Source organism: Buteo buteo, chromosome 6, assembly GCF_964188355.1.
Source record: "Buteo buteo chromosome 6, bButBut1.hap1.1, whole genome shotgun sequence".
Classification (NCBI taxonomy): Eukaryota; Metazoa; Chordata; class Aves; order Accipitriformes; family Accipitridae; genus Buteo; species Buteo buteo.
In genome coordinates, this window is record NC_134176.1 from 26,514,044 (window position 1) to 26,528,109 (window position 14,066).

A 14,066-nucleotide genomic window follows, 5' to 3' on the forward strand; every position below is an offset into this window, starting at 1 on the left:
TTAATGTATTTTATAGTGCTTTGAAAATGGGGAGGTATTTATTAATAAAATTAACAGTAAACTTTCCTTGAGCTCATGGCAGTGGTTGGAATGAGGACCAACCAGCTTCATAGTGTATATATAGGCCAACTTAGGATCAAAAAACATTTTTATTTAACTAGGCAATGAATGACACACTCAGCTGTTTCTCCAGCTCTCTGCAGTTTGCATTCTTGAGTGACAGATTTCTAAATCCTAGCATAGCCCCATGTTCTCAGGGTACAGAAACTTACCCCCACAGAAATAACTAAATAGCCCACAGCATTTTTTACAATAGGCAGACTTTTTTTATGAGTTCCAGTTCTATTTTGTGTCTCAGTCTAAGGTAGAGTAGAGGTTATTTCAGAAGAGTAAAAGAAGATGACATTTTTGTTTAATCACAGACATCCAACTTACTTAAAACCAAATCAGAAAGATACTGACATCTGCTGAATCAAAAGCAAAACAAGGAGTGGAAACTACTTTCATTTGATGATTTAACTGTGGTGTAGTGTATGCCACACATTGATAAAAGGGACTAAGGAAAAGTTATCTGACTGACCTGCAAGAGCCTGAGACTTCCAAGATGTTCCATGCTGCCCCTCACAAAAATCAAGAGCTTTCCAAATGAGACAGGATGTCCACCCAAGAAGAATAATCACAGTCACTCAACTAGTACAGGAGAAGACCCTCAGACTACAATAAGTGAAGCGAGAGCTTGGGCTCTGTCTTCTGACACAGTGGTGAACAAGCTAGCTGGTGGGACTTCTGAAGGTCTGCCTGTCATCAAGGATGGAATTTTTGTTCTAGCATTGTCCAAAAAGCTGGTTTGTATTTCAGCAACTCACCAAAAATTGTCAGAAAACTCTACCAAAGAAATCCATTTTGAAGACAACTGCCAATATATTCCTATCACACTCATATGTGAAAGCACACCTTAAAGCCTGCTACTGCATCATAGGTGCAGGCAACTCACTACACTGGTAAAAATCCTGCTAGTTAAAGACAGAAAATAAGTGTATATGGAAAACATGCTTAATAGCGAGATCACTGTAAACAGCCTTTATTGCAGCATACTTTGAATTAATAGCTTAGCTGCCCCAGAGTTACACATATGCCTTGCTGTTTCAAAATCAAAGTGGGTTAGCAGCTCCATGTGGCTTCTAACACAGCAGAGAAATCAAAACCTGTACAAAAGCTCTGCCTTCTGTTGCTTTTGTGTAGGAAAGACACTGCTGAGCAAATTCCCCACAGCAACTTGTCTTTGCAACGTACACTTTAATTAGCTGTTGTATCTTTCTAAAGAGAAAGATAGGAAGAGTCTGGAGAGTGACGTGCTTCACTGCATTAGAGTTCATAGTCATCTGGATGGTAGAGCTCACTCATGAGGCGGTAGATGTAGGAAGGTGCGTTACCCCCAATGTTAGAAATGAAGAGAGTAATGAGCTCTGGAGGGACATAGTCAAACACTGGGCAGTGAACATTGATCTTTGCCAGGATCTCCCCTGTAAAGTGAACAGCAGCAATATTAGACAAAGCAACTCAAAGTACATTTAGCCTTCTGCACATCTTCCTGAGCCCCTGAAGAAACTGGCTATGCACATGCCACCCTGAAGTCAGTACTGAAACATCCTGAATACTTTCCAACTTCCTCACTGATGTCATTGAATTACAGGTATACAGCAGTCTTGGATGAATGGCAGCACTCTCTTTTGGTAGTTTTTACTGATAAAAACCCCAGATCCCCTCTGATGTAGATTTACTAATTGCCAAAAAACCTGCCAGTATGTAATTAGAATACAAGAATCCTGATGCTGCCAAAGTTGTTACTTAAAGAAAAGCTCAGAAGGCCAGAATCAAAAACCTATGCCAAACCCGGTATCTTCATTTAAAAAGTCTTTGTCACATAGAAACAGGGCTTTGAAAGAGACTTAGCTATCTGAAAATGGGCTTGGGAGCTTACACCTTTCTGAAGATGGTGCTTGTGTGGGAAGCCCATGGCAGAGATACTGGATTTCAACAAGTTGATCACATAACGAAGTTTCAAGAAGTTAACATGAGTTGTAGGAAGGAAAGGAAGCTGCCCTTGGTGTTGGGCATCTGCTCTGTCCCACAGGAAACCGCCACCTGCCTGGCACCATTATCACAATCCTATAATAAAACACTGACTATTTCAGAGCAAAAGCACAGAGATAGCATTCAAAGGAAATCCTTTTTATGTCCTTTCTGTAATAGAAAGTTACGTATAAATTAGGATGGTTCCCAGCATTTTTTTCTGCTTAAGACAACAGGAAAGGATTTTCTGTCTTGGGTTACAGGACAGTCTTATGTTTAAATTTTATGTAAGCCACTAAAAAAAAGTTTAAATTATAGCCTGAACCAGCTTGACCAGCCTGTGTGAAGAACCAGTACCTTCTGTGAATGGCAGCACTTCCTGTGGTGACACAAACTTGTGGAATGAATCTTCTTCATTAGGGAACTGAATGAGAAAGATGACAGGAAGGTCAGGAAAAAAAAAAGAGACTACCTCATTAGCCTAGTGAAAACAGATCCTGGGTGCTGGAAGGAACTAAAGCAGAGGAAGATGACTTGCCAGGTGATACTACATCTGTTTACAGTAATTACGTAGTGCCTGTGCCTAGAACCTCTGTAACATCTACAGGTGCAAGGTTTTTCCTCAGAGCTTTTAGAACCTTCTATAACCTGGCTGCCCTTCTGCAAAGCCTAGGGAACTGGAGTAGAGGAGTGACTTCCTCAGTCTGCAACTTCATCTGACAATAATGAAAAAGTGCTGAGTGTAAGAAACAGTTTAGAGCATCTCCATCTACCTCTGTCAGTATACAGGATCTTTCAACAATATATATTGAAATCCACTATGGCTGAAGAAGACTAAGTATAGTGATGTCAGTCTCTCATAGGCAGTGGTCTACATCCTTATACCCAATGCACTGCTTACTCAGCACATGTGGCAGAGGAGGGTGCTTCAAGGAGATCCTGAGGTGTGACAGATTTGGGTGAGGATCTCCTATCTGAAGTAACAACACTCGATGGGGGAAACGGCTCATTTACCAACCTCACCTTGGGACAGATGGTGCTCTCCACCCTAAACTTCCACAAGCATAAAATCAGCCCCCATCTCTATGTAAAGCAGGTACTGAAGAGCTGCTGTACTTACCTGCGGTGAAAGCTTGAACATGGGGGCACACACGATGAGTGGAGTGGAGTGGTGTTTAGCTGCCAGTGCCAGAGTGTGAGTCCCACTCACAGCAATCAGGGCGCCATTGGCCAGGATTGTCTTTGTACCAATGATGACCTTAAAAGGCAAATCAGCATTAAATAGCATGTTCCATGGCAAACTGGGGAAGAAACGCTTCCTGGCTTGGACCCTGCCGGATGAGCTGGAGGAGGAGTTTGTCAGAAGAGCCAGCCAGCCAAAGGCTGGAGTTACAGGGCAGCTGGATGCCTGTTTCATCTGGCAGTGACTCTGCACCGAGACGTTCCTCTCTAACAAGAGTTGACTCCAGCATGGTGACGCCAGCACAGAGAACTTCAGAGGACAAATGTATCTTCTACTGCAGGGAACACCAAGCAGAAACTGGGCTGTGCTCCCTGTTGTTCTACAAGCCTGCAAAGTAAGCTTTGTACAAGTAACTTGACTGCTGGCTGCAACAATTCCCTTGCTGTAAAACGGGAATAATGTAAAGAGCTTAAAATATATAGAAAAGAAGTGGTGTGGCTGGATTTTAAGTATTTTTTTTTTTGTTTGGTGTGCCAAGTCTTCATCTCTATAAAAGTACAGAACAGGTCTGTTTGAAAAGACAAACCTTGGTGATTCCCTTCACCACCCATCTTGTGTTCCACACAAGGGGAATTTCTCCCCTTTGGAAATGCTGGGGTTTGTTCCATCTTGTTAAAAAAAAAACATTAAGTTAATCCTTTGAGGCTCTCCTGGCTTGTTTTTTTGTAACTGTTCTGCCTGTTAGCCACTAAGGCAGAAAAACCTATCACCATGCAGTTAGTCATCACACTGACTTGGGGTTCCATATTGAATCTCCACCCCAGCTGTAAATAGGGACTATTAAAATTTTGAGTTTTCAGTGAAGAAACACATCCATCACTGCTGGGACCTGCAGCTGGTTTGATATCTGCTATGAACTCCCTCCTCCAGCAGAGCTCTCCTTACCTTATTGACTCGAGACATGACAGCAAAAATAGCTGCATCACTCATGACAGTAGTTTCAATGTTCTCTTTAGATAGTCGGACAGCCATTTCATGACCCTAAAAAGAGGGAGAATCCAATTGGTCCCCTGCAACATAGGTCCTGCAATGCAGTTGCAGAGATATTAGCACTCAATTCTTGTCTGAACCACAAAAATACCAAGTGATAGAACACAAATACAGCCCTCCGACTGAAGGACACTGGGTAGGAGAACGAGCTGTCTTCAATCTCTCCACTGCAGAGGAACTTCTGTAATGTTCAGCTTGCCTCCAGAGACAAGAGTTCAGCAAGAACGCGCAGGACAACACGGCACCTGGAGCAGACAGACAGCTCGGGTCTCACCTGGCAGAATGGCGCACACTCTGCCACGATGACCTGGAATTTCCGCTTGCGGGCAGCTTCCTTCAGGAAGGCCTCAACTGTGCGCGAGTAGCCAATTGTCATGATCACCTCATTGGAGTGGATGTGCTCCAGCGCCTGCATAGCGATGTTATCAGTGGTGCCCTCTGTAACAGAAGGAAGCCGTGGGTGGAAAAGCAGCCAGGAAAAGGAACACTTGTGCTGCTAGGGCTGTCCTCCAACAAAGTCATTTTTTACTAAAGCAATGCTATGAGCACTGGTAAAGCAGGAGCAGCTTTTCTCCCTGTTCTTTTTACCAGTGGAGAGGGACCAAGAAGCTGGCCCCCAAATGCCCTGTGCTCCCCAGCTACAGATAGAAAAACCTGTATTGAAAATTCCATCATGAGGGGAGTAGATTGTATCAGCACTACTCCAGATAACCACCATGCCCATACAACAACTAGTGACAGAATTCAACGGTTTTACAGTTCAACAGCACTAGAACCACGTAGAAAAGAGAGGCAGGACAACCTGGGCCTCAGAAGGAGAGTTGGGTGCCTCATCTGTCATAAGGTCGCAGAAAAAGAAAAACATATCACAGTGCTTTGTGACAAGGGCCAGGTTATATGTGCATGGGGATTAAGTCCAACCTTGGCATATTTTTGATACTCTTCTTCAGAGGACTCAGCTCAAGACTTCCCAGAAGACCAAGAGCACAGGCCAATAGCCTCCCATACTGTTCCCTCCGCAATGTTCCACCCATCTCCCTGTAAGCCAAAGAGGAATTAGTTTAAGTCCTGGGAACAGCAGGACTTCAGCTCCTTAGTTCCTTCAGATTCAGCCTCCCAGAGCCTTGCTATTTTCTTTCCACCTAAGAGGAGGGGGAAGCATCTGTCCCATCCCATAAGAAGATCCACTCATGGGGCAGTTCAGACCCATCCGTACCTAGCTCTATTAGCAGCTCATTAATAGCTTCAATAACATTAGCTCTGAGGGGAGGATAAGGGGTGCTGAAATCCTCGCTCAGTCCTCCGGAAGTCAGGAGTTTGTGCAGGGATTCTTGCTGGTCGCTTTCCTCACTGCGCCCGTGAAGCCTGCGGAGAGAAGCAGCCCTTCAGCCTTGGGAGAGAGCACAGGGGCATGGCCAGGCTGACTGGCATCCCCACAGTGCAGCACACCTGGATGTGAACAGAGAGGAAGGAAAACCACGCGCCGGAGGCACACCACACCACGCCACAGAGCTTCCCTAGCTGCCTCTGGCAGAAAGGCACCCGAACCTCTGCCAGGAAGCGTCTTCCTAAGTCATGTGCAAACACTGCAGCCCACAGATGAGAAGCACGCTCAAAGCTGCTGCCTCAGCAGGATGGACCCTCCTGGGAACACAAGTAGAGAACAGCCTGAGGTCAGGGCACAAACTGTTCTCGTGCACCCACAACACATACGCCAAGTGGAGTTTCCCTAGAGGAAATGTCACCAGCTACGCTGAAAACGACAGGTTTCCTTTGGTGTTAAACTTGCGGAATCCCTCTGTAGGTCCCCTAGGAAAGGCAGGAAAACGCGGTGATAGAAACTAAAGGGGTCTCACAGAAGCAGCAGAACACACTGCGTGGGAGGGCTGTTCTAGGCTCCTAGGAGGGGTACAGACAGCAAGAGAGGGGCGCTTCACCTGCCATACTCTTCCCGAATGACCTTCAGCACTCGCCGCACCATGTTGCCCACAGTTGTCTCGGATGGCTGGGCTGCCGTCATCCTCTGGCCCTCCGTCCGGATCAGGTCCATGAGCTCCCCTGAAAGAGGGGAGGGCCTTGGTTATCGCTGCCCAGAGCAAACCCACCCCACAACAGCCCTACGGCCAGAGGCTGGCTCTGGCGCTAGTAACGTGACACAGAGAACAAGTGCAGCAATGCGAGCAGAAAGCCACTTGCAGAGCAGTTGGTTCCACCAGGTTTTCTGCAGTACGGATCGCTTGAGTGCAACGCAGACTCAAAACTTACGGAAGACCATAAGTGGCAAGTTTAGCGACAGAGGCAACTGCTTGCCGCTGGGACGGTCAACGCCGGGACTGACCCCCCCTGGAGAAAGCGGGCGGCTGGAGCGGGGGAGACCCGTGCAGCTCCTCACGCCACAACACCGACCGGTGAGCACAGCGGGCTTTAAAGGGCCGAGGTGCAGCAGGACAAGTACCGGGAACGCAGACCCACCGGCAGCTGCTAGCGAAGCTCCCAGCTCCCCCGGGCCGCAGCGTCAGCAGCATTGCTCCGGGCCTGCCCCGGCCTCGCCGCTCCCTCCGCACCCGCCGGCCGCGACCGAGAAGCCAGGCCCTGCCGCAGCGCGGCCCGACGGCCTCCGGGCGCCCCCCACACTCCGCCGTCGGGCCCGGCCGCCGCCTTGCTCCCGGGGCCAGGGGAGGCGCAGGCGCCCGGGAGAAGCGCTGCGTCCCCCCTCCGCCACACGGGGCCCTGCCCGCCGCCGCCCGCCCCTCACCGGCCCGGCTCCATCGCCCGTGCGCGATGATCTTCCGCAGCAGCGACAGCGTCTGCCGCGCCGTGTCCTCGGAGCGCGGCCGCTCCCCGCCGCCCCGCAGCCGCGCCACGAAGGCCTCGATCTGCTCCGACAGCTCCGAGCCGCGCTCGGCGGCGCCCGGCATGGCGGCGGCTCTCCGGACCGGCAGGGCTCCGCAGCCGCTGGCAGCGCTTCCGCCGTCCCGCTTCCCCATTGGCGGAAGCCGCCAAAGTGCTCCCACCCCCCGGGAGCGACGCAGCCAATGAGAAGTGCGGCCGGCGGGTGGGCGGTGGCTGGCGGGGGCCGCGCGGGGCGGCGGTGGCGGCCTCTCTCGTAACCCGGGAGACGGGCGGCGACCCCTGACCCCGCCGGGCGCTGTCCGCCGCGGGGGCTTGTGGGACAGCGGCGGGCCGGGCGCCGAGGGCAGAGGCGCGGAGGGGCGGCGGTGGTCGGGCTGCGGTGCCGGGGGCCGCGGCGCCGGGGGCCGCGGCCTGGTGGGGGTGTGAAGGTGTTGGAGCCGGGCGGGCGGGAGGCGCGGGCGGCCTCCCTGGGGAGGCGCCCCCTGAGGTGGGCGCCGGGCCTGACGTGACCGGCCGCGGCACGGCTCGGGAGGCGTGTGCTGGCCGGGTCCCCCGGGCTGGCACGGACGGGGAAGCGAGGTTACCTCCTCGCGGGGGAGCGCCCGGCCTGCGCGCCGCCGTTGACGCCTCTGTGGAGGGGAATGCTGCGGGCCGGCGTCAGGAAGGGCCTGTGCGAGGGAACTCAGCGTCTGTGCTGCAGGGCAGGAGGGAGGGAGCGGCGTCTGTGCCGAGCAGCAGGGAGAGCCCATATGCAGGGATTTACTTTGGACCGTGCGGTGTGCTAGACGCAAAGAGCCAAAGCAAATGGGGTGGGAAAGGCGCAGTTCCTGGCAGTCCAATTGTTCTTGCTGGCAGAGCTAGAACCGGCCCTGGATAAGGCAGGAATGTAGCTCCTTTGTGTCTAGTTCCTGGAGCTCTGTGTCCAGGGAGCAGGCAGGAGCCACGGTGTAATTCTCGTTGCGGCGCTGCTGTACTCCGTGGCTCTGCTCTGTGTCCTGTTTTAGATTAGGATCCCAAAGCGAACTGGTTTATGCTGGAAGCTTTCAGCGGGTGCTTCCTGCAGGGGCCTGTAGGGCCTTGGGTGCTCATCACGTCTTTTTTGGGATTGTCTGATTCTCTTTAAGACTCGCCCTACAGCCAGCTGCCATCCAGGGACTGTTGGGGCCCCAGCAAGATACCAACAGTTTGTACGCTGGGTCGGCAGGACGTATTGCAGGTGATTTCTCACCCAAAGCCTGGGCTGGGCTGAGAGTCCTTCCACCTCTCTCTCTTCCTGCCACTTCCCCAAGCGCCCCTGTGTGCCTGGAAGCCAGAGCGCCTGCCAGCCTGGGGAAGGAAGCTCACCGCATCCCTCAAATGTCTGGCGAAAGGCCACATGTCCAGGTTTGCCTGGATGTGCTTGGGGGGTGCTGCTGCCCTGGCTGGAAGTCAGAGTTTCCCTCCTCAATGAGCTTGACTTGTCCTTTGCCCCTGCAGAGAGTCAGTAGAGGGTAACAGGGTTTGCCCTGCTGTTGGCTTGACTGTGCTGGGCCCCACTGTACTGACCAGGCACATCCTTGTTCCCTGCTCCTTTCTCCCCCACTTTAGGGATCTGTTTTCTTCCATCTTGTGTAAACTGGAGGCTCCCTGGAGCAAGGCCTGCCTGACTCTGCGTATGCACAGGGTAATGCAGTTCCCCCTTTTGCCCTTCTGCACAGCTACATTGCAGGCAAGGCAGGGGAGGGCTGCCCGCGCCCATCGGCTGCCTGCCTGCCTCTGCTGCTGGCTGTGCCTGTGGGCCGGCTGCTGTGGCGTGCAGAGACCAATCCCATGTGTGCACCCTGGGACTGGGCACACAGTGAATTGCCCCCCCCGCCCCCCCCCAGTCATTGCTTTGGAGCTTTCCTTTGTTTGTTTACTTATCTCGCTAGTAAACAGAATAGCTCTTGGAGATTAGGCAGGAGGGAGAAGAGGAAGGGAAACAGGACTCTGAGGTTATGACCTCCTTGTGGATGCTGGGCTGTTTACATTCCCTGCTCTGGTCCCAGTAACTATTGCAGGACAGTTTCTTCTCAGCGTCGTGCCAGTCTGCAGAGGTTTTTCCCTGCTTGTGCTGTTCCTGCCCTGTTCCCTACAGCACTTTCTGACAGGCATTGGTGCCACAGCCAGCCGAAGACGGCCAGCATTCCAGTGTCCCTTGAGGGGCAGAGTCCTGCACTTGGTCTGCTGCCTTGTATTTCATGAATGAAAGCCTCTGAATGGGGATTTTGGGAGCTATTAGCCCCATGTTGCTGAGCTGAGCCAGAACTTGCGGCTCTCGGGAGAGCTGAAAGGCAAACACTTGGCTCTGGCTGCTCAGAGGAACTGTGGCTACGAGACATCTGGTTGTCATTAGCCAGCAGCTGCCGCCAGGACCCAGTGAGTTAGGCAAAGAGTGCCCAGGAGGACTGAAAAGGAGGGAGTGGGGAAGAGGAGTGGCAGCTAGGGTAGCGCAGGGAGCGTGGGTTAAGTGGGCAAGGCTGCTGGAAAGATGCATGTTGGGGTCCTGGTGTACTCGGCTAAAATCTTGCTGCCTTGCAGACTGTGCTGGCCACTGTGGTAGAGGCAATGTGGTGGGGAGTGTGTGTGTGTATGTCCCTGGGCAGCTGGAAGGAGACCTACCTGCTGGTCCACAGCTGCTGGGCACTAGGAAGCAGGATCCCCCTCTCCTGCCGCGGCTGCAGGCAGCTACCTCCTGCACTGCACACCCTTCTTCCCTTCCCTTCTTTTCCTGGGTGTATCCAGGTCCCCTGGGGCAGAGCTGGTCGCTGCAGCTTCCCAGCTGGTGCATGAGCAAGCAAGGAGGCTGAGACAACTGCAGACGGTGCTGGTGCTGTGGGCAAAAGAGCTGAACAGGGGATGAGCTGGCCAGCTGAGCAAGGCAGCACGTTTTCTGGGCCTGCAGAGGAGTTGAAATCTGGCTCATCTCGTCAGAGAGCTGCCAGCCTGCTCAGGATGGCATCCTGCTCTGTACCATCAGGGATGGCTGCTGGAGACACTGCTTGCCCTCCACCCAGTGAATTCTGCATCCCCAGGGGCTGAATGTTATCCCCCAACTGCTCATGTGAGGGAGGAGAAGGCAGGCCAGAAGCTGGGTAGAGCCTGGGAGCATTGGAACATCGTGTGCTGGGAGGCTGTTTGGATTAGAAACTCTCGGCGGATAAGTGGGCTGGATGAAATGCCAGGGAGGGAAATCAGAGTTTGCTGAACTCTAGTAATTGGACTCGTCTGCAACACCCGGGTAAGCAAAGCGAGCTGCTCACGCTCAGTGCAGGCAAAGGGAAGGAGCCAGCAGGCGAGAGCCAGCAGAGCCATGGCCCAGCAGGAACAACAGGGCAGGCTGTCAGGACAGCACGGACTGTGAAGACTGGATAGGTGACACAGGAAGAAGCAGCGTAGGGTCATCGCTGCGTGCCTAAGCCACTTGCTGAGCCCAAGTGACTGAGTTACAGATGGCATGGTGCGTGGGAGTGGGGGGAACACAAAGCACAGTCTAGGGAGAAAGATGCACCAAAGGCATCTTTGGTGTGATGTGATTGCTCTTTGGAAAGTCCATGCTCAAAGGCCTGAGACAAAAAAAGGGAGGGGACAATGGAAGCCCAAAGCTCTTACAGCCACAAATGTGGAGGCAGAGGTGTAAGGGGCAGGAGTGAATCTGCTGAAGGGCTGAGGGAGCCCAAACCAGTGTTTTCTGCGTGCTACAGGGAAGAAAGTAGGTCACTTAGTAAGTGAAGGGGGTGGAAATGATAGGCTGAACCAAGTGCTGAATGCATGTTTAAAACTCGAGCTTCCAGGGAAAGAAGACAAAAAACCCAAACAAACAGCTGGTGATCAAAAGCAGGTACGTGAATAGCTGAAAAGCTCATTTCTGCGGGTCTGGAGGCACACACACATGTTGCCTGAGTCATTGGCAGTTTTAGCATGCTTGAAATTCACGGCTGATGCTGCAGGTACCAGGGCATGTGGTCTGCTGGTCTTCACTAATGACTCTGGTAAACAACTGTCCCCTAAACTGGTCATCCTCAGGAAAGTGGAAGGCTGCCATAGCTGCCTGGGTGGCCAAGGAGAAACAGACAGGGCTTGCTATGGGGAGTAACAGGCTGGATTCAGTGCCTCAGGTTAGTGAAGGATGTGATGCAGCTCCTTGCTCAGCAGCCTGCGTGTACGTGCGCCTGTCTCTGCCTGGAAAATGGCAGCTGGCTCATCCTCACGTCAACGCAGCACCCGCAGGCAGGCCAAGTCCATAGCCAGACCCTTGTGGTACCGATGCAGTCTGCGATCCGTACGGGAAACGAGTAGGCGGTTCTGAATCCAGCCCAGGGACCGTCTCTCCTGCCAGCAAGTTCTCCATTCATGTCCTCCTCCGTTTTGGAGCCTTAAAAATAGAGACCGAGGCTGGAAAGCAGGAGGGTTTTTATAGGGCTCGGTTGTGGAAGTAGCCCAGGCTGGGCTGCCCCTCGCCCTTCCCAGCCCCCAGGAGAGGCATGGGAAGTTGGTGTCCAAATGCCTCCCCTGGATGTGGAGCCTCACTCGTCAGCTCATTCATCTGTGGCAGTTCCCCAGGTCTCCTCTCGGGATGCAGGCAGCTGGAGGCAGCTGGTTCAAAGGCCAGGCTGGTCAGGAAGAGGCGAGGGAAGTGTGGGAAGTCACTGTGTGTCATGTAGGAAAACAAGCCCCCGTGAGGGACGAGGGAGCACGGTGTGGGGCTGGGCGGGAGGTACCGGCCCCAGCATCGCTAGCGGTATGGTGGGCCTTCATACCCGGAAAAGGCGTTGGCTTTGCTCGGTGCCGCCAAAGGCACAAGCGGCTCAGAAGCCTCGGTGGCATTGTGCAGGTGTTGGCCATGGCTCTGTCGCTGCTCGGAGGGCACGCGGCAGGCTGGCTGGGCCAGGGAGGAGGTGATGCCGGGGTCCCGTCCCTCCAGGATGGCTTCAGAGAAGCCCCCAAGCAAACCTGGCGCGGCTGCAGGAAGCCAGGCCCTTGGGGCAAGACAAAGCACGGCCCGGCCGCTTTGTGGTCACCGAGGGGTCTGTGACACCAGCAGTCTGGGCTGCTTCCTGGTCACCGGCCAGCTCCCCGCAGTTCCTCTGCTCACGCGCTGCAGCTGGCCCCGGGCTCGCTTTGCTCATTGTCTGCTGTGGGTGATGGCAGCTATTCAGCAGCTGCCAGGTTTCAGGGAAAGGGAGAGATGAGCCACTCCTCCACCCACGTTCTGGGAAAGCCTCCGGGATGAAGCCCTGCCGATGCACACGTTCGCTCCTCAATGGGGAGAGCGTGCTACAGAGCCTGCATCCCCGCTCTGCCCACATCCCATGCCCCCCCCCCCCCCCCCCCCCCGACCTTATCAGCAGGTGTGATACTGGGGAGCAGAGCTTGGAAGCAGCCCGTGCTGCTGTCCTGTCCCGCACAATAGCGGATCCTGCTGCTCACCATCTCCTCGCCTGTTTGACTTCCAGAGCCAGGCAGAGTCTCGCCGTCACTATTATTTTGCTTTGTGTCAATATTATGACAGCTAAAAGCAGGAGAACTGCATCCACATGATAAGCAGCCAGAAGCTCTGGGCTGGGCGTGGATTGGGTTCGAGTTTGGCAGGGGAGAAAAGCGCCTGGCAGCCCCTGCCCACCGGCTGGCTGGGCTGGGCGAGCTGGGAGGCGAGGAGCAGCGGCTGAGCGGTGGGCAATTCACACCCAAGCGCTTCTCTCTGTGCAGTGCTCGCTGTCCTTTTCCCAGGGGAGATGAAACACGATAGATGTGCAGACTATGCTTGGTTCTCCGGTAGAAAAGTAACCCCAGTCTCTTTCCTGGGGAGAGGGGCTGCTCTGCTCCTGCTGGGAGAGTCCCGTCCCTCCCAGGGCTGCCATACCCTGTCCCTCCCACCCCATGCTGGTCTGGGGTATTTCATCTCTGGCTGTGGTGGAGGGTCACGCACACGCTGCTGCACCAGTCTGTCCTGGTTGCAGCCTGTTCAGGCTTTCCCAAGCGCAGCGCTCTGGAGCTGCCGGAGAGAAATTCCCGCAGGCTTTCTGGGGTTTGGGGGCTCTGCTCCCACCCAGGGCTTCAGGAGAGGAGCTCGGGCAGAGCAGGGTGAGCCATGCTGCGGGTGCTGCATCTCTGCTTCCTGCTCCGGACTCTGGGCACCTCCTGCGTAAGGGGCTGTTGTTTTGGCACAGTAGCTGCACGCCCTGCAGAGGCTGCTGACGAAAACGCTTACCTGTAGGTGCCCACGTATGCTTGGGGCTGCGGTTCAGCTCTCCGCTGCCTCGCCCTGCTCCAGGGCTGTGCTCTCCTGCAAACACCCGTGGTCCGGCCAGTCCCTGCTGCACAGGGCTGGCCGGCCACCGAGTGCTGCGGCGGGCCGAGTGTGCTCTCTGTCACCTCCCCACCGGGCACAGCTGACTGATGGCTGGGCTAGGAGATGGCTGGTCATCATTAACCCTCCCGTCTGCTGCTGGCATCGCTTTGCCCCGGTGGGAAGGTGACTCCGTCCCCGAACCCGGGCTCAGCCTTGGCACTAAACGAGGCTTACGCTGAAAGACAAAGCGTTAAGCTGAGCTGCACTGAGTCTGCCAGTCATCGACCTGTTCCTGGAGCACTGGCTGGCTGAGGGCCATGGCTTCCCAGGGCTCGGGTCTGGGGATATCAGGGACCTCCTCCTTGGTGGCGTTGTCCCTGCTCCCGTGGGGGATTTAAGCCGTGCCTGGGAGCGGCAGCCAGGCTTGCCACAGGTTCCCCTCGCCGGGGTCTCCTGCCTTGGACACTCTCGGGCAGCCCTGGTGCCCGTCCCGTGCCCCTCTGAAACTCGTGTCTGACCTGGGCCAGCCCCAGTGCCTGTGACCCAGGGGGACAGACCCTGCTCTCCCCAGGCATGGAGCTGGGCCGTCAGGTGCCG

General features: G+C 54.4%; 1 protein-coding gene across 1 annotated transcript; it reads right to left on the reverse strand.

Moving 5' to 3' along the window:
* Positions 1-130: 130 nt before the first annotated feature.
* EIF2B2 (eukaryotic translation initiation factor 2B subunit beta) lies at positions 131-7,271 on the reverse strand. The gene is made up of 8 exons (XM_075030156.1): positions 7,062-7,271; positions 6,244-6,364; positions 5,523-5,671; positions 4,581-4,744; positions 4,202-4,297; positions 3,194-3,331; positions 2,431-2,497; positions 131-1,523 (listed from the first exon to the last, which is right to left on the reverse strand). Exons 1-8 carry the CDS (start codon positions 7,222-7,224, stop codon positions 1,366-1,368), a joined length of 1,056 nt encoding a protein of 351 aa, XP_074886257.1. The 5' UTR covers positions 7,225-7,271; the 3' UTR covers positions 131-1,365.
* Between the last annotated feature and the right edge of the window lie 6,795 nt (positions 7,272-14,066).